Source organism: Setaria italica, chromosome VI (genome assembly GCF_000263155.2).
Source record: "Setaria italica strain Yugu1 chromosome VI, Setaria_italica_v2.0, whole genome shotgun sequence".
NCBI lineage: Eukaryota > Viridiplantae > Streptophyta > Magnoliopsida > Poales > Poaceae > Setaria > Setaria italica.
In genome coordinates this window covers 32,437,971-32,458,289 of record NC_028455.1, presented here as the reverse complement: position 1 = coordinate 32,458,289, position 20,319 = coordinate 32,437,971, and the positions used below count along the sequence as shown (strand labels likewise).

Sequence of the window (20,319 nt, the reverse complement as noted above, 5' to 3'; positions counted from 1 at the left end):
CTCTGACCAGGGGGGGGGGTTTCTTATCATCGTCCCTCGCAAGGGGTTTTGGTTGGCGGCAGCCGGCAGTCTCGCATATGGTTCCGGGCTTCCCGGGCGGCCTGGCGTCTTGACATGTAGCGGATCCACAGCCAGACCGGAGTCGTCGGCCTAGGCTACTCCGGCCCCAACAGCAAACGCCATCCCCGTCCCTATATACCAGGGACATTTGAACCGCAACCGTGCGCGGCAAGGGAAGCAGAAGCTCCCTGCAGCAGTGTTGCCGCCGTTGTCCTGCCTAGGCAGCACCTCATTGATGACTCCCTGGAAGCCGGTGACGTCATTTGCGGAGCTCGTGACTGTGCCTCGTGTCTCACCATCAGCATCAGGTTGTGTTGGATTTTCTTATAAAAAAATGGTTGTGTGTGTGGGAGACCCCATCCTCTGATTTGTTTCTGTGCGATTCAGGCTGATAATGAAGGGACCATCGGGGGGGGGGGAGGTGTCGTCAGAGTGGGAACTGCAGGGAGTGATGGATGCATCAGTTGCTGCTACAGGAATTCTTGGATGCGCTCCCTCTAAAAGCAAGATGCCATTTCAATGACAGATTAGCAGAGTATGATGGGCTAAATGGCAGTATGGCACTGCCTTAATACGCACTCCTCCGGTTCTTCTTGGACAAGGTTAAACACCTCCAAATCAAGAGATGGTCCCTTCATTATCAGCCTGAATCGCACAGAAACAAATCAGAGGATGGGGTCTCCCACACACACAACCATTTTTTTATAAGAAAATCCCACACAACCTGCAGCTGCTGGTGAGTGATGAGCCTCTTTCTTTTCTGTTTTCTCCAAACAAAAGCAGCCAAGCCAGCCAACCAACCAGGAGGAAGAAGGCAAGAGGCCATTATTCCTTCCCTCTCTCCAGTGTCTCCACTACATTAATTTCCAGGCCCCAATGACGAGAGGCCCCCTCCACCGGACCTCCGGCCGCCAGCAGAAGTAACTTCAGTGCGGCTCTGCGCGAAGCCACCAGCCGGAGGGCGCGGCCTTTGACCCGCTCCCCCCGCCGTCGCCAGCGCCATGGCCGCGGACGCCACCACCTCCACCTCCTCCTCCTCCGCCGCCGCCTACCTCCCGCCGGCGCTCCCGGCCTCGCGCCAGGACATCCAGGCCGCCGTCGCCAAGGCGGTCGAGCTGCGCGCGCTCCACGCCGCGCTCCTCCAGGGCGGCGCCAATGCCGGCGCCTACGCCAGCGCCAGCCGGAGCCCGGCCGTCATCCGCCTCCCGCCGGCCGCGTCGCCGGCGCTCGCCAGGCCGGGACTCGCGGCACCGGCCGCCGGCGCCGAGGACTACCCCGTGTTCGCCCCGGTAAGCGGACCCTCTTAACTTCTGGCATTCTCCTGCTACCACTCTTGTTTGTGTACTGTTTCTTGGTACCAGGAGCAAGGGCGTGTGTGAAAAGTTGGCTCCTTTGGTGCTGGATTCGTATGTTCTGCCTTTCCATGCTAATGTTTTGGCAAATTTTGTGGCTGTTTGATGCTAAGTCAGTGCTGGAATCAATTGCTGTTCTTGTTTTGAGAATGTTCTTTTCCGAGCTTAACTTCATTTCTAGGTGTAGATTTCACTCTGATCGATGCAGCTTGGTTGGAGTGAAGCTACAAGTCTACTAGAACAGTAGCCAAGTGGGTACTTGATTGTATTTCATTCTACTTTGCAAAGCTGTAGGTTGATGATGGATCTATTGTCTAGGTGTTTTCAGTTACTCCCATCGAAGGCAGAAAAATTGTCCTAAAAATTGAGGCAGAAAAAATCAAGAATTTGTGAAAATAATCTTTTTCTCCCTGTTGTACTTGTAACAGTTGCAGAGGAATGATTTTGCCACCTAATGTTTTTTTTCTGTCAACATCTAAGAGCATCCTACTCATGCGGTTTGGTGGGATTAGCCATTTCATCAGCATAAAACCAAACTTTTTTTAAGCTGTTAGGTTGGCCTGAAAATGCTGGTATGCTACAAAGCGGGTGAGTACGACTAGTAACTTGGGACATCACAATAAGGTTTAGTCCAAGGAAACAGCAAAATGCCAGCTTCTTTTTTTTATTTTTTTAGGGTCCTTTTGTACTCAAAACCGTTGTGCAGAATCAACAGATCAGTGTGGTACTAGCATGTGCCCACTGAAAGTCTGAAACATTAAATGGTTGTGTTAAATGTGTTGTCTGGTGGTACAACATTTTCCCATAGATCATGTTCGTTTTGCTTCTTGCTTCTGTACTTTCCATTCCGGTTCATCTTCTAAACAAAAGCCTTGCTGCTTGTTTGATGAATTCCCTCAGACTTATGATGAAGAGCCCTTGGGTGGCATGAACTACATTCGCCAAGATAACAGGAGTCTGTCTGAGAATTGGAGTGGCATTGGATTGGACCATGATGGCCTAGAAGATGAAGTGGCCTTCTCGGACTTTGACAACCACAACACCTTCTCTTCGTCAAACAGCGAGCTACACTTTTCTTCATCAAACGAGCATCTGCGGAACAGAATGGCATGCAGAAACCATCCGTCCTTCCTTCAGCCCGCCCTCTCTGCTGACAGTTTGCTCAGTTCAGCCAGCCAGATGACAGACTTAAATGAATTTAAGGCTGTTACGACATGCAATACCTGCAAGCCTGCGACTATCAGCAGGGACACTGAAGCCGATGCCAAGTCCCTGAAGAACCTCGATAGCACAGCTCCGCTGTCAAACTACCACCCTGCTGCCTTCTCCCGGACAAGGCATAAAGGGCCACATATTCTCTCGTGGCTCTTACCTAAGTCAAAGAGGAAGCCAAAATCAGACATGTCACCAAACACCATCGAATGTGAGAACATGTCACAGCTTCTTAAGGAGTGGGGTGTGTTCTCGCTGGACTCCCTGAAGAAAGAGGTTGTTGAAGCCAATGAGCACAGGGACGCCGCCCTGCAAGAAGTATCGGAGATGAAATCATCATTAGGAGAATTGACTACCAAGCTAGTGAGCCTGGAAGCATACTGTTCGGAACTGAAGAAGGCTTTAAAGCAAGCAACAAGCACGAAGAACATGCAATCTCACTCAAAGAGATCAGCTAGATCAGTTAGTGGCAGCAGAGACAATTCCTTGCCCGTCAGTCATGGAGTTATGGTGGAAGGATTTTTGCAGATCGTATCTGAGGCCCGTCTCTCCATAAAACAGTTCTGCAAGGTACTAATCCAACAAGTCGAAGATGCTGACAATGGACTATCAGATAAGCTAAATTTACTCCTACAACCTTATCAAATTACACTCAACGACAAACACCCGAAACTAGTGCTGTACCACCTTGAAGCTCTGATGAACCAAGCAATGTACCAAGACTTTGAAAACTGCACGTTCCAGAAGAACGGGTCGCCCAAGTGCCTCGACCCCAAGCAGGATCGGCAGGAGAACTTCGCCTCTTTTGTCGCCCTGCGCAACCTGAGCTGGAACGAGGTCCTGAAGAAAGGCACCAAGTACCACTGCGAGGACTTCAGCCGCTTCTGTGACCAGAAGATGAGCTGCATCGTGTCCACCCTGAACTGGTCGTGGCCGTGGGCTGAGCAGCTGCTGCAGTGCTTCTTCGTGGCGTCCAAGTGCATCTGGCTGCTCCACCTGCTGGCGTTCTCCTTCAGCCCACCGCTGACGATACTGCGGGTCGAGGAGAACAGGGCCTTCGACCAGATCTACATGGAGGACGTGCTGTTCGACAAGCAGCGGGCGCAGCACCATCCATCGTCGCAGGTGAAGCTCATGGTGATGCCTGGGTTCTATGTCCAGGACCGGGTTCTCAAATGCAGGGTGCTCTGCAGGTACAGCTAAACAATGTGTGTTTGTTGCTGATTGGAGGTGCCTATAGTTTGTTTTGACTGATTGTTAGTGTGATGTAGTAGCATTTGTTCTGCTGAGTTGCAAAGTGCTACACAGGAATGCCAGAATGTCGTTTTGACCGTTGACGTGCCTGTCAGTATATCTGTAACATACTTGCGTAAGAGCGCCATGTGTAAGAAAGATTTATGGAAATTTTTAACGTAGCATCTCTGTCGTTTGCCATGAAGCCTGGTAACCTCAATTGTTAAACCTAGAAATGTTTGTTAGTCTGTGGATGCGATACTCTTGAAGATACAGGATACTGCGAGTCTGTTGGCTGACCCCTCGTATTGTCACGGTTGTTGGATAGTGAACAGCAGCATCAGGTTCTTTTCCCCCCACATACAGGAGTAGTTAAGTTCTTACAATAGCAAGTAGAGCTGAGAGAAACGCAGCTCAAAGCAGTTTTACCTTCTGCAGAAGAAACAGAACGAAAACAGAGACTGGCTGACACAGTTAGCAACAGAGTTAGAAACGGAGCTTATGCTGCAGCTTCGGCTGCGGATGCAGCTGCTGCTAGAAACGAAGAAAAGCTCACCGGCTGTAGCAGCTGCTTGCTTGCAGCCGCAGCCGTGCCGGCTGTTCCGATCAGGCTAGCTCTAAGGACTGATCATAATCGATGACTTGGCTGATGAAACACGAGCTTGTGTCGCCGATGGCTCGATACTTCCATCCTATGCAGAGTTGCTCATCGAGGATGCTCTCGCATCCGAGAAAAATGGCACGTTGCTTGACTGACATCACTGGAGCGCGGAGCCGCTTGGGTTCGAGGCTTTCGCACTCGAGGACCTGGAACTCTGGAAGGAATAGCCCGACAAGAAACGGAAAACAAAATCACTAAAAGCTGGCACCTGGTCTGATTTCAGACAGAGGTTGGAGACCTGCTTAGCATCTGCTTCATAGCCGCCATGTCCCATGTGTTTCTCCGGTTTGTACATTTCCCTTGGTCCTTGGAGTCAGCCATCTGAGATGAGCTTCAGCAGCTTGCATCATCGTCGATCTCTGCTGCCACCAGAGAGACATGGACAGAATCGTGGAGTCGGTCCAACTCGCGAAACGGCCCACTGACTCTCGCACAGAGAGAGCCCGCCCCGAGAGGCGTACGGACCCTCCAGCAGGCCCACCGAGCAATCATGCAGCACATCCGCACGCGTCCAGCCAGGCCGCCGAGACTCTGCCAGGCGGGCCGCGATCTCCGCAGAGAGCACGATGCACGACGGCAGCCAGGCCACGTGAGCCAGCCCAGCCCGGCTCTCAGGGTGCAGAGATGTAGTTTGACGAAAACGTATCTATCGGGTCAAATTTCATTCAAATTGATTGGTAGTTTGTATAGATTGGTGGGCTTACCTTGCACGTAGAATCTGGTAGAGCTAGTGAGCCACCATCCAGCGTTTTCCCAATTCAGCGATGCCCCTTTACCTCTTCTTCTCTCTCGGCAGTAGACGCAGCACAACAACTGGTGAGCCCTAGAGCTGACTGACGAAGGTGGTGGGATGCTGGAGTGAATTGATTCAACGAAGAGCCACGCGCGGGAGGCTCGGGGAGATGGCAGATTGGCAGCGACTCGTCGCGAGACCACCACCAGAGGTCGCAGCGGGGTCGCGCACCTAGGGCCGTCGCCCCGCGTCAGCGAGCTACACAACCGAAGGTCCAAGGACGACTGTCCCTCCCTCAGGCGGCGGTGGACTATGCCTCTCTGGATCGAACCAAATAAGGAGACAATATCATGACTGATTTCATAGACACTCAATTGCATTGTGAACACCAAACAAACCAAAATTAATTGGGAAGGAAGGCAATGCAACATCATCCAAATCATGAACATAAGCTACATAATCAAATGTACAGAATCAAGATTGTTTCGTGCACGCAAGATTTCTTAAAGAACTTGCTTTCTACTGCAAATCCAAATTGATGATTGTTGGCCACCGCTACATCCTCTCCCTAATTGCTAGCCTTGCCGTGGGCTTCAGCTTTAGGGTATCGTCGCGGCGCTTCAGCTCGATGGAAAAGGGTGCTATTGTAGGCTTGTAGCCGCCACAGCCCCGCTAGGCAAGCGTTGCAGCCGCCGCCACTGGTCCCCGAGCTGCCGCACGCCTCCACGCATTGCCGCGACTGTGATCCACCATAGCCTTCACTGTGCCCGTGGGTTCCCGCCGGCCGCACGCCTCCACGCGCGCCCCATGGCCACGCGCGTCACTGCCGGCCATGTGCCTCCTTGGACTGCCGTCGCCTGCCACGTCCCTGCAACCGCCGTGCCCCGCTCGCCAGTGCAACTCCAGCTCGCCAGTCACTGCCTCTGCGCGTGATCTGTGTTGATAAGGAAAAAACAACCCACGAGGGACACCATAACATCACATTCCAGCCTGCACCGCGTGGAACAATATATTTTTTTCGTTCCACGCGATGCAGGCTCCAGAATGCTTTGTGAACCGTGCTAGCCAGCCACGTGTCCCACGTGCAGGATAACAAACAGAGCCCCCTTGCAGCCCATGGGCCTGACGCAAAGGTCATGTGCCCGACCAAACGCCCCTCAATTCCCTCTTTCTTCCGGCTTGCTGCCGTCGTCGTCTCAGGCTCCGTTTCATCGTCATCATGCCGACTCCTCACCAGGGCTCTTGTCATATCACCAGCCACATGGACTTTCCCATTCTAGGCCTTGTTTAGTTGCCAAAATTGGGAGTGCCAAAATTACTGTGTCGGCACTGTAGTACACTGTAGCGTTTCGTTTGTATTTGTGAATTATTGTCCAAACATTGACTAATTAGGTTCAAAAGATTCGTCTCGCAAAGTACAACAAAACTGTGCAATTAGTTTTTAATTTCATCTATATTTAGTACTCCATGTATGTACCGCAAGTTTGATGTGATGGGGAATCTTCTTTTTGCATAGTGCTAAAGTTGGAAGTTAGGGGTGAAGTAAACAAGGGCCTAGTCATCAGCATGGAAATGGAACCACGGGCACGTCCACGTCCGCTGAACCTGCCTTCCAAAACCGGGGGCCGGGCAGGGCGCCGTCACCCAACCGTGGGTCAGGTCCGCGGCAGCAGCGCACGGCCAGGTGCGTCGCACGCGGACACCAGCACCGGCAGCCGCCGCGAAAGCCGCCTTCAACCCAAACCCAAGGCTTCTCCCCGTCCAATCGTGCACCGGTATGGTATGGAACGGAACACCACCGGCCACCTCCCCCATCCCCCCCTGCTATGTGCGCTCTGCACCCCGCAGCTGTGGCCCCGTGGTCCTGCACTGCACGCGGCACTTATGTCCCGTTCCGGCCCTGTGTCCTGGCACTGATGATCGATCACCGGCCATGGCATACACCAGTACTGTACACCACCTGGGCGAAGGGGGGATTCCGGTCACCGATCACCGTGGCCCGAATCCCACTCGGCACCGCCGCACGGACGGTCAGTGAAAGTAAAAGGCGAGCTCGAGCGAGTGGCTTTTTCGGCCCGAAGTGATGCCGATGCGCCGGTGCCCCCCATGTCCTCCACATGCACAGTGGGCGACGAACCGAGAACGGAAGCAAAGGCGGAGGGGGAGCTCATTGCCGACTCCACTACCTCCTCCTCGGAATTCAGCCACCCGTGCGCTTTTTTCCTTTCCGCCACCGTGCCGTGCCATCATCTCCCACGACAACGCGCGCGCCGCCCCACGACAAGATCGCAGCGGCAGCAAGCCCCCGGCCCGGCCGTGTGTGGCCACATCGGCGGCTCCCACTGTTCATCGGACGGGGCGCATCACGCAGAGGCATGTCTCTGTAACCTTTGACTTCTCTGTATCCTAGCATAGCAATAGGCTGGTTCAAGTCTTTGAAGGTACTGCTACTTGAGATCTAGGGTTTACGACTTAATGATAGCTCCCGATCGAATGATCGAGACGAGCCGGGCCACCGGTCAGCGTAGCGCGAGGGCGTGCGCCGTGCAGTCTGGAAGCGGTGCACGGCCGGTACTTGCGTACTCACAGGCACGACGGTGCACACGCACTGGGAAAGGAGGCGTGGAGACCGGAGATCCGGGGGGTAAAGACACGCTTTGGCGGGTAAGGAGCAGTAACACCGGTTCGTTTCAGTCTTCCTTTCACCGTCACGGCGAGCACCCCATGTCTCTACACCTCCTCTGTCATTTTCGGCATTTCCTCCCTCGAAAGGCAACGGCGCTCTTTCACGTGAAGGAAAAGGTGAAAATTCAGTTCACTCAAAAGCTTCCTTTGCATCTGGGATTTTGGTATTCCTCGTCCCAAAATTTAAGATGCTTGTGCTTGCCTCCTCCCGGGCCACACGACGGCGGCGGCCGCAGTGAATACGGGAAGAGGCGCGTCGCTTTCGCCGGCCGCCGCCGCCCGCCCTCGCACGGGACGCGGCTTCCCCAATCCGACGGCCGCGATCCTGCCCACGCCGCCGCTGATCGAGGACGCACGCGGATCCGTTGCGTCTGGGAAAACGGCGCGCCCGCATGGGGGGACCACGCACACGCCTTCCCGTGGATTTCTTTCTCCCAGCTCGGCGATGGAGGAGGAAGGGCATCGTCATCGATGGGATCCAGGTACTCGCGTGCGCGTCAAGAAAGTACCCGTAAAGTCAGATCTCATCCTGCTCCGGCCTACCAAACCTACCAGGTACATGGATGCTTACTCGTATTATTACAAACATTTTTCTCACGAAAAAACATATCAAAAGATTTCATGATGATTACCACTAACCAAAGATCCGCTCTTAACAACAAAAGCTGCCATTTCTCTTAACGGAACTTGAGCATAAACCTGATGACCATGAATCTTTTTCCTCAGCGCTCCGTCCGACCTTATCTTCTCCACGAACCGTTGCGAAGATTTTCGAGTCTCGTGACCGTGTACGCGTGCGACGAGCCCGAGCCGGATGCCGGCCGCTCTCACGAATTGACGCGGCCATCCCCGTCGTCTCCGCGAGACCCCACACGCCTCCATCACCTTTCCTTTCCCGACTTTCTCCTCCCAGCCTGAATCCCACGAATTGATGCGGCCATCCCCGTCATCTCCCCGAGACCCCACACGCCTCCATCACCTTCCCTCCCCCTCTCCGTTTTCTGACTTCTCCTCCCAGCCTGAATGCCAGAAACGGATCAGTTAATATATCCGGGATAATTACAAGCTTCTACCGAAGACACCCCTGAAGGGTTGACCGTGTATAATGAAACTTGTACTCATCTATTATTGAATAAGAAATATGTTCCACCTACATCTACTGTCTCTCGTGTGTGTCGTGCTTGGGATCGGGAAGAGAGATAGGTCATCTACTGTCTTCTCCACGCCTCATCTGCTGCTAGGAAGGGAATGTGGATCTCGGGATTCACAACGACGCCTACAGTTTAACACGTTATCAACAGCCCTACATTCAAGGTACGTCGTTCGTGATCCTCGCCGAATCCTCCTCAGTAGATGGATTTGGATGATCGGTAGAACTTGTGGTTCTTGATTGCATAGGGTTTCTGCCGTTGTTGTTTTTTCCAGCAAGTTCATTTGCCATCTAGCATACTTATTTAATAGATGTGTTCTATATGTGCTTGTTAGGGTGTTGGTGCTAATCTAGATTGCCAGTTCTTTATAGATCGGTTTGCTATATCTATTTCTTTTTACCATCTAGTCTGTGTAGAACCTTTGTAGATCGGTTCTTGCGATTGTTTTTGTCCTAGATGTTCCATCTAGTGCGGCTTAATTCTTTTAATAGATGCATTTGTTTTTCGATGGCAATTTTTTTTTTTTTGCCACTGATCAAGGAACGTGCCGCTTCATGTGGCTGTCGCTGGCTAACCCATCGCAATTGTGATCTTGCCGTCGAGCAAACTAGCATAGATTGTCTATCTTGATCAGCATATTAGCATAGAACGTCTGTAGATTGGTTTCATGACTAGTGTGTCACTTGATCGTACGTTGCTGCATGCGCAAAACTGCACTGCTGCCTGGAGTTGGCCTTGCAGTATACTGCCAGATGTGCTACGATATTAATTAGGAGTATTAAATATAGTCTAATTATAAAACTAATTGCACAGATGGAGTCTAATTCGCGAGACAAATCTATTAAGCCTAATTAGTCCATGATTTGACAATGTGGTGCTACATTAACCATTTGCTAATGATGGATTAATTAGCCTTAATAGATTCGTCTCGTGAATTAGACTCCATCTGTGCAATTAGTTTTATAATTAGCTCATATTTAATCATTCTAATTAGCATCCGAATATCCGATGTGACATTACTAAAGTTTAGCATCATGTGTCCAAACACCAGCCAGAACGCTGAAGCTCACTTTGCTCAGGCACGGGTCGATGCCGTCGCTGGAGAGCATGTTGTGGTGCTGCCCCAGCCTGTCGAGAACACAGAAGGTCATGCTGCTACGGATGTCGATCCAATTAATATCTGGTACCGCTACCCAGGGAGGCGACGATGGTTACGACCTCGATGAAGAGGACACCCTCGACGATGATTTTGGGGACATGGCATAGTTCCCAAGTCATTAGTCATTTTGCTTAGATTTGGTTTAATTAGTCAGTTTGATTTATTTCCAGAAGAAATTTGGCGTGATGTAATAATGCTCTCGTTGAGCAAACTGAATCATTTGTTTTGTTTGAACCATTAGCATTTAAATACTATATCCTGGTTAGGTATTTTAAATTTGTGGCCTACCTTGTCTATTACGTGCTTCGATTGGTTACCGCTCATGCATATTGTTTACTCCGTAAGAATCAATGCGTGTACTCTGTTCTATACGAGTGAATTAAATCTATTATATTTTAATAGAGAGGATACGTACTGTTCTATGGAGGCTGACGAAGAGGATTTTTGCTTAGTGGATAGCGCTGCCGCAAACTCGATTTTGAGGGACACGAAGTATTTTCAGACATTGCAGAAACGAACTGAGAATGTCCTCACGATTGCCGGCAGCAATGGCCGCATTGTTGGTTCCGGTCGAGCCATTGTGGTCCTCCCAAATGATCCTAGGATTTTCATAGAAGAAGCATTCCTATATCCGGGAGCTGAGCGTAATCTCCTTACCTTCAAAGACATCCGTCGTTGTGGCTATCATATTACCACGGCATGCAAAAGCGGTACTGAATACCTCCATATAACGGAGTCTGAAGACACCCAAATAAAAGTGGTCGAGAAAGCGCCTTGCACTCCTCCGGACTGTACTACACAAAAATAAAACCCCCTCCAGAATTTTAAAAAATGTTGCGATGGCTACAATCTTTAAAAATCCAGAATCTTTTAAAATCTGGCATGAAAGGCTTGGTCACCCTGGAGTAAGAATGGTGCGTAATATAATTAATAGCTCTGCTGGTCATGGCCTTAAAACAACTCAGTTTCAAAAACCCGAAGATTTTATGTGTACTGCTTGCGCACAAAGAAAATTGATTACTAGACCCTCTTATCTGAAAGTTAGTAAATCTGAGTCTTTCAGTTTCCTGTAGAGAATTCAAGGTGATATTTGTGGCCCAATAAATCCATTGTCGGGACCATTTAGATATTTTATAGTTCTTATAGATGCCTCTACAAAGTGGAGCCACGTGCCTGTTGTCTATGTGGAACCACACTTTTTCCAAATTCATTGCCCAAATCATCCGTTTGCGTGCTAGTTTCCCGGAGAGCTGCATTAAGTCAATATGGATGGATAATGCTGGTGAGTTCACCTCAAAAACATTTAATGACTATTGTCTTGCAATGGGTATTGATATAGAGCATTCTGTACCCCATGTTCATACTCAGAATGGGCTCGCCGAGTCCCTAATAAAAAGAATTAAATTAATCACCAGGCTGCTTTTACTAAATAGCGGACTCCCCACCAGTTGTTGGGGTCACGCAGTTAAGCATGTTGCTACCTTAATCCAATATAGACCTTCTACATGTCACTCTGCTTCTCCTTGTCAATTAGCATGTGGACATCAATAAATGATTTTTCATCTGCGAAAATTCGGTTGTGCGGTATATCTACCGATATCACCACCCCAGCGTACATCTATGGGATCTCACCGGACCCTCTGCATGTCACTCTGCTTCCCCTTATCAATTAGCATGTGGACATCAACAAATGATTTCCCACCTGCGAAAATTCTGTTGTGCTGTATATGTACCGATATCACCACCCAGCGTACATCTATGGGACCTCACCAGAAGTTGGGGGTTTATGTTGGTTATGAAACTCCATCCATAATCAAATATTTAGAGCCTAAAACTGGAGATCTATTTACGGCTTGATATGCCGACAGTATCTTCAATGAAGATCATTTCCCGGCATTAGGGGAAGATTGTACCTTAAATCTAATAAATGCCAGGAAATAGAATGGAGTGACGCAAGCATCCATTCATTTGATCCACGCACTAAAGTTCAAAGAATAATACACCTGCAACAATTGATTAATAATTTACCAGATGCTTGCTTTCACTAACATAAGAGGAGTATCGAAGTCGCATATTCCTGCAACTAATGCACTGGAGAGGGTGGAGATACCCATGGAGGGAACGAACTCTACTCAAGCCCCTAATCCTAGGAAAAGGGGAGAGAACCGAATGACTCGATTGACACATCGCGGAGACATCTGCAAAGGCAAAGTACCAGAGTACAAGCATCACGCTCCTGGTTAGTAGTCCCAGAAGTGACACACCCTGAAGGTGACGGCCCTAGTGCAACAGTGCGCGCAAATATAAGAAATAGTACAATGGCATCCGAACAACTAGACTCTAGTAATATGGGAAATCAAAATGAGCTGGATGATTCAAATGAAGAAATTGCCACATACTATGATGAGTCGAGAGAGTTATATAATAGAAATACCACAAGTATTGACATAAACTTCGTCTCTAAAATTGTTGTTGCAATTAATGAAGATCCTGAACTAAAGTCCATGGCAGAGTGCCGGAAGCGCTCAGACTGGGTCAAATGGAAAGAAGCAATAGAGACGGAATTGCGCTCGCTTAAAAAGAGGCAAGTATTTGGGCCTGTCGCCTGTACGCCCCCCCCCCCCAAAGTATTCCCTATCGGTTACAAATGGGTATTCGTCCGCAAAAGAGACGAGAATAATATGGTGGTGAGATATAAAGCGAGGCTTGTAGCACAAGGGTTCTCGCAAAGACTCGGCATCGATTATGATGAGACATACTCTCCTATAATGAGTGGCATAACGGTCCAATATTTAATTTCAATGACATCATGTTTAAATCTAAATATGCAGTTAATGGATGTAGTGACCGCGTATTTATACGGTTCATTGGACTCGGATATATATATGAAGGTCCCGGATGGACTGAAGATTCCGGATCCTAAGAAAAATCACAACATGTACAATGTTAAACTGCAGAGGGCGCTGTATGGGCTAAAACAATCTGGTTGGATGTGGTACAACTGGCTTAGTGAATTTCTCCTGAAGAGAGGTTATGTGAATAATGAGGATTGTCCTGCGTATTTATTAGAAAATCCCAGAATGGATTTTGCATCATCTCAGTCTATGTTGATGATCTGAATATCTTTAGCTACATAGAGGACATTGAGGAGGCGAGTCCCTATCTCAAGGCGGAGTTTGACATGAAAGACATGGGTAAAACCAGATTTTGCTTAGGCCTGCAGATCGAGCATCTCCCTGAAGGAATTTTATTACACTAATCGACCTATACGAAAAAGGTACTTGAGAGATTTAATATGCAAAAGACCCATCCTGTGATCACCCCCATGGTGGTGAGATCACTTGACAAAGATAAAGACCCATTTAGACCAAAGGGTGAAGATGAGGAATTGTTGGGACCTGAAGTTCCCTATCTAAGCACCATAGGAGCACTAAGGTACCTTTGGAACAGCACTAGACCCGATATTGCATTTGCAGGAAATTTATTAGCAAGGTATAGTGCGGCCCCTACTAGGAGGCATTGGGTTGGTGTCAAAACAATATTAAGGTACCTCAACGGTACTTTAGATCTTGGTCCGTTTTTCCCGAAGAAGAATGATCTAACCATGGTGGGTTTTGCAGATGCTGGATATCTGTCAGACCCCATGTTTGTAAATCTGGTTTTGTGTTTCTCTGTTGTGGTATAGCTATCTTGTGGTGGTCATGTAAACAGACCTTGGTAGCAACATCTTCAAATCACTCGGAGATCATAGCGCTTTATGAAGCCACACGTGAGTATGTTTGGCTACGCTGTATGATTAACCACATCCAAAAGTCATGTGGCCTTAATATATCCGATGCTCCCATAGTTATCTATGAAGATAATGCAGCATGTGTTACACAAATGCAAATGGGTTATGTGAAGAGAAATTTAACAAAGCATATAGCTCCTAAGTTTTTTTTATCCTCACGACGTCCAGAAACAAGGTGAGCAAGCCAGGTCGTGTGACAATCTAGCGGATTTGTTCACTAAATCTCTTCGTGCCACTACGTTTAGCAAATTTGTTCGAAGAATTAGCATGAGATTTTTAAAAGACTTGCAGTGTTCAGGGGGAGAACAACCCTAAATATTTACCAGATCCTGAATAGTGTAATCTAGCATATTATATTATATCCTGAAGATATATGTTGTACTCTTTTTCCCCTATCGAGTTTTCCTGAAGTTTCTCACATAGAGTTTTTAACGAGGCAACATGTGTAATACATTAGGCGGAAATCATGTACTCTTTTCTCCATTCCTTTTCTCCCATTGGATTTTGGGAGTTTTTAATGAGGCATGAACTAGTCGCAGTATTCGCCCAAGAGGGAGTGTTAAGATATCCCTTTGATTAGAGATAATTATGAGCTTATACTGAAGATAGTCCCGAAGGGTTAACCATATATATTGGAATCTGTACTCATCTATTATTTAATAAGAGATCTGTTCCACCTATATCTATTATCTTCTCGTGTGTACCCTTGGGACTGGGAATAGAGATGGGTCATCTACCATCTTCTTCACGCCTCATCTGCTGTCACGAAGGGAACGCGTATCAGGGGATTCGCAACGACGCCTGCAATTTAACAGGATCAACCAAAGCGTCTGAACAAACAGAGGAAAGCACGGCCCCCGGTTACTTGGATTCAGATCCTCTAACGTCACACTCATTGGCGTTAGAGTGCAGTCACCCTCATCTGCGCCGTACTGCTGCGATCCAACGGCGACCCCCGTCAAACTCCTCACAGGCTACACAGGAGGCGGTCGAGCGGGCGAGCGGCCCATCTGACCCCACGGTGCGAGCATGCCATGAGCGACCAAGTGCCTCCCCTCCGCTATCGTCTTCCTCGCTCGTTGCAGATTTGGCGCCCTCCTGCTTGTCACCATGGCGCTCGGGCCTCATCCTTCCGAACGCTGCCGCCCCGCAGCCGGCCATATGCAGGCGCCTGCCACCACCAGCCTCGCCGGCACGTGCGCACACGATTCTAGACGCCTGAGCACATCGTCTTTGCTGGATGGCACCGGTGCCGCAGACGTTGCCTGCCACCTCCCACCAGAGCGCGGCGGCCATGGCTTCGCGCAGCGGAACGCGCACGGCGGCGGCAACGGCACCGCAGGCGCGCCGCCTCAATCGCGATGCCCATCCGCTTGGCCCACCTCTCGTACACCGCATCGGCACGCGCCGCGACCTGCCCCGGCCTCGGCGAAGGCATCTCTTGCGCTCGCCCTCCGGCCTCCGCGCATCCGCTGCGCCGCCGTGGACGCTGAGTCGGCCGTTGACACGCAGGAGCCGTGACCGTCGAGGTCACGGCCGCTGAAGCGGCGGCCGCTACTCCAGCTGCAAAGAGACGGCCGTGGTGGAGCACAAGAATCGAATCCACCGGCAGGTTGCGGCCGCTCGCGCTCTCCGCCTGGGGCTTAGCTGCGGCGGAGCTTGGCTGCGAGGCCACGCTCCTCCTCGCGCGCCCGGCGGCCGACCATTCCATGCGCTCCGACTGCGAGCTCCAGCGCCGCGCCTTCCTCCATGCTGCGGAGCACCGTGTGCGGCTCCTCGCCATGCCCTCGCCGGTGGAGCTCCCAGAGGCGGAGCGTCGGAGCCCGTCTTGTTGGGCCGAGGCCCAGCGCGAGGAGGTGTGGAGCGCCAGGAGAGCTGAACGTCGTTGGATCGTTTCGGACGGCGCAGATGAGCGGCTGTAGAGTACAGTCAAAGAGCCTGACGCTAGAGGATCCGATTCCGAATACTTGGGGGGAGGTCGAGTTCCCACGGCGCCCACAGGTTCCCAGGCCTCGCTTCCAAGATGAGAACGAGCAGTAGATGAAGGGACAGTGACCGTTCACAGGAAATGAACCGGCTGTGTTCACTGAACCTTCTCCTGTGCTGGACTGCTGGATCCCGTGAACTCGTCTCGGCGTCCCCGGAAGGAGAAAAGAAAAAAACGCAATTCAGTTTCAAAGGGAAAAAAACGCCAATGCAATTTAGCATTTATTTGTGTGATGATGAGAGGAGGTTGGTCTGGCCATGGTCTAAAAATGGTGGTGCTACACCCTACAGCTGCTGCTGCTAACAGTACAAACACAGCAGCAATCTTCTACGGAAATGCGATGGACATGGGCGTGCAGGACGGTGTATATAGCAAAAGTTACAGCAAAAACTAAGTACTATACAATTCTCCCTCCCATGCCTCCCCCCTCCCATCTCACATCGCTTGAATACTTGATGATGCCACTGCTCCGGACCCCGGTCCGGTGCTCAAAAGCTCACTCCATGCCTCTACTCGAACCCAGAGAAATGAGAGCTACAATTTTGTTTTACAACCCCCTCAACAAATTCTAAATGATGCTGTTTCCTGAGGCCTCCGCGTGTCTTGCCTGGAGCGCTTCAGCCGGAGTACTGCGGGTTCTTGCTCGCCGAGCAGGTGCAGTTGGCGCGGCTCTCGTTCAGCACCTTCAGTGGATTAACAGATCACTGTCAGAGCTCAGTTTTTTTTCCCCCTTTTCGGATCGAGTAATTCAGGTAATAAGATAGGTAAAAAGACAATTTGCAGGTGACCCTCGCCGTCAGCCACTGGGCAAATCAGCTTCTTGATTTGGACGTCACTGGCAAATGGCAAGTTGACCTTGGCAACTAAGCTACCGACAGGTGATCATTTGCGGGGAAATCCGGTGATGACGAGATCGTACCTTGACCTGCTTCTGGAGATCCTTGATGTAGTCGACGGCCAAATCCAGCATGTCTGAGGTGTTGGTTTGCTGCAGGTAGGAGACGCAACGCAAGTACACGGGTCAATTCTTGGGGTGGTCCTCGACATGGCATGGCGGATTTGTTTGCGAACCATACAGAGACTGATCTACTGCCTATTTCCTACTGGGGAGATGAGAGGAGACGAGCCAGAATTGGTGCAGAGGCAGGGGATGCTACAGGATGCGCAGTGAGGTGAGGTCAGTACCTTGTCCATGTTGGGCACGAGCTCCTGGAGCTTCCTGATTCGCTCGCTGATCTTTGTCCTCCTCACCTGGATGGCCATGGGTCAAAGGTCAAAGGATCGAAGGCATCAGCCAATTGCTGCTCAACAGCAGGATAGGTACAGAGTCGATTCGGTTTCAGCTCGCTCACCCGCTCGGCGATGCTGCGCGGGTGCGTGGCGCACCCGCGCTTGGCGCGGATCTTGCAGGGCACGGCGTCCTGGAACTGGAGGAACTTCTCGATGGCCGCCATCTCCGACGACGTCTTGGGCAGGCTGAACTGCTGCGTCAGGCCGCTCTGCACCATCATCGTCAGATCATCATCACGCTGATATGCTAGGAGAAATGGAAGCGGCGATGGAACAGTAGACGCGACGGCCGCCGGAGACGCACCTGGCCGGGTTCCGACGAGTCCCGCGGGCGTTTCATCCCGGACAGGCTCTCGGACATGAGTGACGACGAGTCCTCCCACCCGGAGCTCATCGGGTACCCGGGGATGTAGCCCCGGCCGCCGCCGGCGCCCTCGGGGCTGCTGCCGCCGAGCTCCTCGCTGCCCATCTCCGAGATCTGCGACATCAGGGAGCCCTGCCGCGACGAGAAGCTGAGCTGGCCCTTGAGCCTGCCGCCGGCGGTGGAGTCGGCCGCGGCGGCCGCGCTGGCGCCGTTCCTGAAGCCGACGCCCATGCCGGCCCTCAGCATGCCCCCGTACCCTGAATTGAGCAAGACGGCGCGGGGAGGACGGGCGCGCTCAGTTCCGGAAATAGAAATGTTTCCAACAAGAACTCGCCAAGAACAGAGCGGCAATAATTGCGGCGCAGGGAGCGAGCATGGCAGGAGTGGCAACTACGGGAGTACCAAAATAAGGCCGGGTTAAGGAGGAGGGACCAACCGTTGTCCATGTTCAAATGATTGAGGAACCCGGCGGGGGAGCTGCTCTGCCGGATCAGGCTGCTGCCGCCGGCGCCGGCGCCGGCGGTGGGGGCCTCCATGCCGGAGCTCACGGTGCGGTACAGCCCGGACTCGACGGCGGCCATCTGCTGCTGCTGCTGCTGGGAGTGGAACATCATCTGCTGTTGCTGCTGCTGCTGGGAGGCCAAGGCGGCCGTGTCCGGGAAGTGGGTATGCGGCTTGTCCCTGATCTGGTGGTCAGCGAGGAACCTGGAGAAGACGTCGGCGGCGCCAGCGTCGGGGCTGCCGGCGCGCGGCCCCGGCTGGAGGAAGTCCTCGCAGACCTCGCCGAGCAGCGTGCTCGGCGCCGATCTGTAGCGCAGCAGCCCGGACGAAGTCATCGGCGGCTGCACCGGCAGGTTCAGATCCTTGGACACCGGCGAGCCATACATCACCTCACCGTATCTCTCTCACCTTCCCCAATCCGGCAACTTCCTCCTCTCCCCTTCCCGAGCACCAATTTTCTCCTCCCTCACAGACCACCGCTCACGCACGCACCACTACCACCGCCTCCCCGCCATGGCCGCACGCACAGGAGCCAGCAACACAAACCCCCAGCGAATCAACCCCAAGCAATCCAGCGAACCCCGAGACACAGAAAAAAAGAAACACAGAACTTTCCAGCCGACGAACACAGCGCCAAACAACTTTTTGCGCCCGATCTCTCCACCCCTCCTACCCAGGTAGCTACTCCCTATCCACAGCTTTTGTACGGCGACGGGAGAAGAAGGGAAAGAAAAGGAGAGAGACCCAGCCGCCGCAGCACCAGCAGCAGCAAAACCAAGAAGAAGCGGCGGTGGTGGCTTGGAGTTGGAGGGGCCTCCGCTCTGCTTTTGCGGCACTAGTTTAATTCACGGATTGGGGGTGGGGTGGCGACTGTGTGCGTGTGCGTGGAGCAAATTTTATATGTGTGGGAGTGAGGGAGGGAGCTCTCGGTGATCGCTCGCAGCCAGCTCGGTGGAGGAGGAGGGCGGGCGGAAGTGACGAGACTGCCCTCGGCTCCAGGGAGAAGACGATGCCGGGAGCATGGTCCACGGACGGATGGGTCGCTGCGCCGATGCTTTCGCTTGGAGTGACCGCCCGGGGATGAGATTACGGATTTGCCCCCTCGGTTGACATTTCGCCGTGAGGAGGTCTCCGTTGCGTTGAGCTCAGCTGCCCACCTCCGGTATGTTGCTCGCATGTCGGCTCTGAGCTGAGAAATGATTGGGCTGGTGGAAAATTACTGTCCGGAATGGGCACGCGTACACATTGTGCCTCTTTTGTAGGGTCTTTGAAAAAAAAATAACGCATTGGATGGTGACGGGTGAAGAAGTTACCCTCAACCCACGCAAACACCACCCGTGAATTTGAGAGAAAATAAAGATAAGATTCGAAGTATAGCAGAACATTTTAAACTTCATGGCTGGAATTAGCGACATAAATACTGGATCTACCATACACATAAGTCACGATAAATGCTACCCAAAAAGTAGTAAGGGTGTCGTTAACGGGAGTTGACAAAAAAAGTCACGAGGCGTTCCCTTACCCATTCCATCACTCCATATCGTATGTTGCCACATCCTCTTGAAACTTGAAGGGGTGAAATTAGAAAAAAAATTACTTATCCATGCATCATTTCTTCTTTTATGGTCATATTGTTATCACTGCGTTCGACCTGTCAATGAACTTTAAACACGTTTTTCTTAGGGATGTGTGAGTATCAAGATAAATGACACGCGATGGTTAACAATAAAGCATTATAAGTTCATATACATTAGCGAGAAGTAGGTAAAGCCAAAACAAAAATGTGCCAACATACCAAGAGAGTTTACAAAGTAGGCTAACTTGGATACGAGGAAATAACACGCTTGTTAATTTGCAAGAGCAATTTCACAGAGAAGTCCATGCACAAAAGTGGCAAAATGACCAAAAAGCCAAGCAAAGAGAAAACTTCACCCATCAACCCCCGCGGCCACCCCGATGTAGCCAGGTGGATCAAGGCAGTGGATTGTGAATCCACCATGCCCAAAAGGACTGAAAGCAGGAGCTCCTGAGCAAAACATAGAGGTCAAAGAGGGATTTTTCCATATTCCTACTTACGTTTTACTTCCGGTGAACGAGAATAAAACTATCCACTAGATTTTATTCTTATCCCTAGTTCTCCT

At 51.2% G+C, this 20,319-nt stretch overlaps 2 protein-coding genes and 1 long non-coding RNA gene across 4 annotated transcripts; 2 read left to right on the top strand and 1 right to left on the bottom strand.

Moving 5' to 3' along the window:
* The first annotated feature begins 594 nt into the window (after positions 1-594).
* On the top strand, positions 595-4,062 carry LOC101778175 (IRK-interacting protein). Its single transcript, XM_004973811.4, has 2 exons — positions 595-1,349; positions 2,313-4,062. The coding sequence occupies exons 1-2, from the start codon at positions 1,062-1,064 to the stop codon at positions 3,825-3,827; spliced, it is 1,803 nt and encodes a 600-aa protein (XP_004973868.1). The 5' UTR covers positions 595-1,061; the 3' UTR covers positions 3,828-4,062.
* Positions 4,063-8,127: 4,065 nt separating this feature from the next.
* On the top strand, positions 8,128-10,522 carry LOC111257670. The gene is made up of 3 exons (XR_002678275.1): positions 8,128-8,491; positions 8,663-9,250; positions 10,139-10,522. It is a non-coding gene; the product is annotated as an uncharacterized LOC111257670 (long non-coding RNA).
* A 5,686-nt stretch (positions 10,523-16,208) lies between these two features.
* Positions 16,209-19,150, bottom strand: LOC101777762 (transcription factor bHLH130). 2 transcript variants are annotated; one of them, XM_004973810.4, is made up of 6 exons: positions 18,114-19,143; positions 17,618-17,934; positions 17,376-17,522; positions 17,209-17,274; positions 16,943-17,011; positions 16,209-16,706 (listed from the first exon to the last, which is right to left on the bottom strand). In XM_004973810.4, exons 1-6 carry the CDS (start codon positions 18,562-18,564, stop codon positions 16,641-16,643), a joined length of 1,116 nt encoding a protein of 371 aa, XP_004973867.1. In that variant the 5' UTR covers positions 18,565-19,143; the 3' UTR covers positions 16,209-16,640. The 2 variants fall into 2 exon arrangements, with proteins under 2 accessions (XP_004973867.1, XP_022683307.1); XM_022827572.1 differs by lacking the exon at positions 16,943-17,011 and having other exon boundaries at positions 18,114-19,150.
* Between the last annotated feature and the right edge of the window lie 1,169 nt (positions 19,151-20,319).

What these genes read in the sequence shown, in the direction of transcription:
- LOC101777762 (XM_004973810.4), bottom strand. Translation starts at nt 18,564, where the DNA reads ATGTATGGCTCGCCGGTGTCCAAGGATCTGAACCTGCCGGTGCAGCCG. An exon ending in TCATTTGAACATGGACAACG is followed by an intron (nt 17,935 to 18,113) that starts GTTGGTCCCTCC and finishes TGCTCAATTCAG; the next exon opens with GGTACGGGGGCATGCTGAGG. An exon ending in ATCTCCAGAAGCAGGTCAAG is followed by an intron (nt 16,707 to 16,942) that starts GTACGATCTCGT and finishes AATCCACTGAAG; the next exon opens with GTGCTGAACGAGAGCCGCGC.
- LOC101778175 (XM_004973811.4), top strand. Translation starts at nt 1,062, where the DNA reads ATGGCCGCGGACGCCACCACCTCCACCTCCTCCTCCTCCGCCGCCGCC. An exon ending in ACTACCCCGTGTTCGCCCCG is followed by an intron (nt 1,350 to 2,312) that starts GTAAGCGGACCC and finishes GAATTCCCTCAG; the next exon opens with ACTTATGATGAAGAGCCCTT.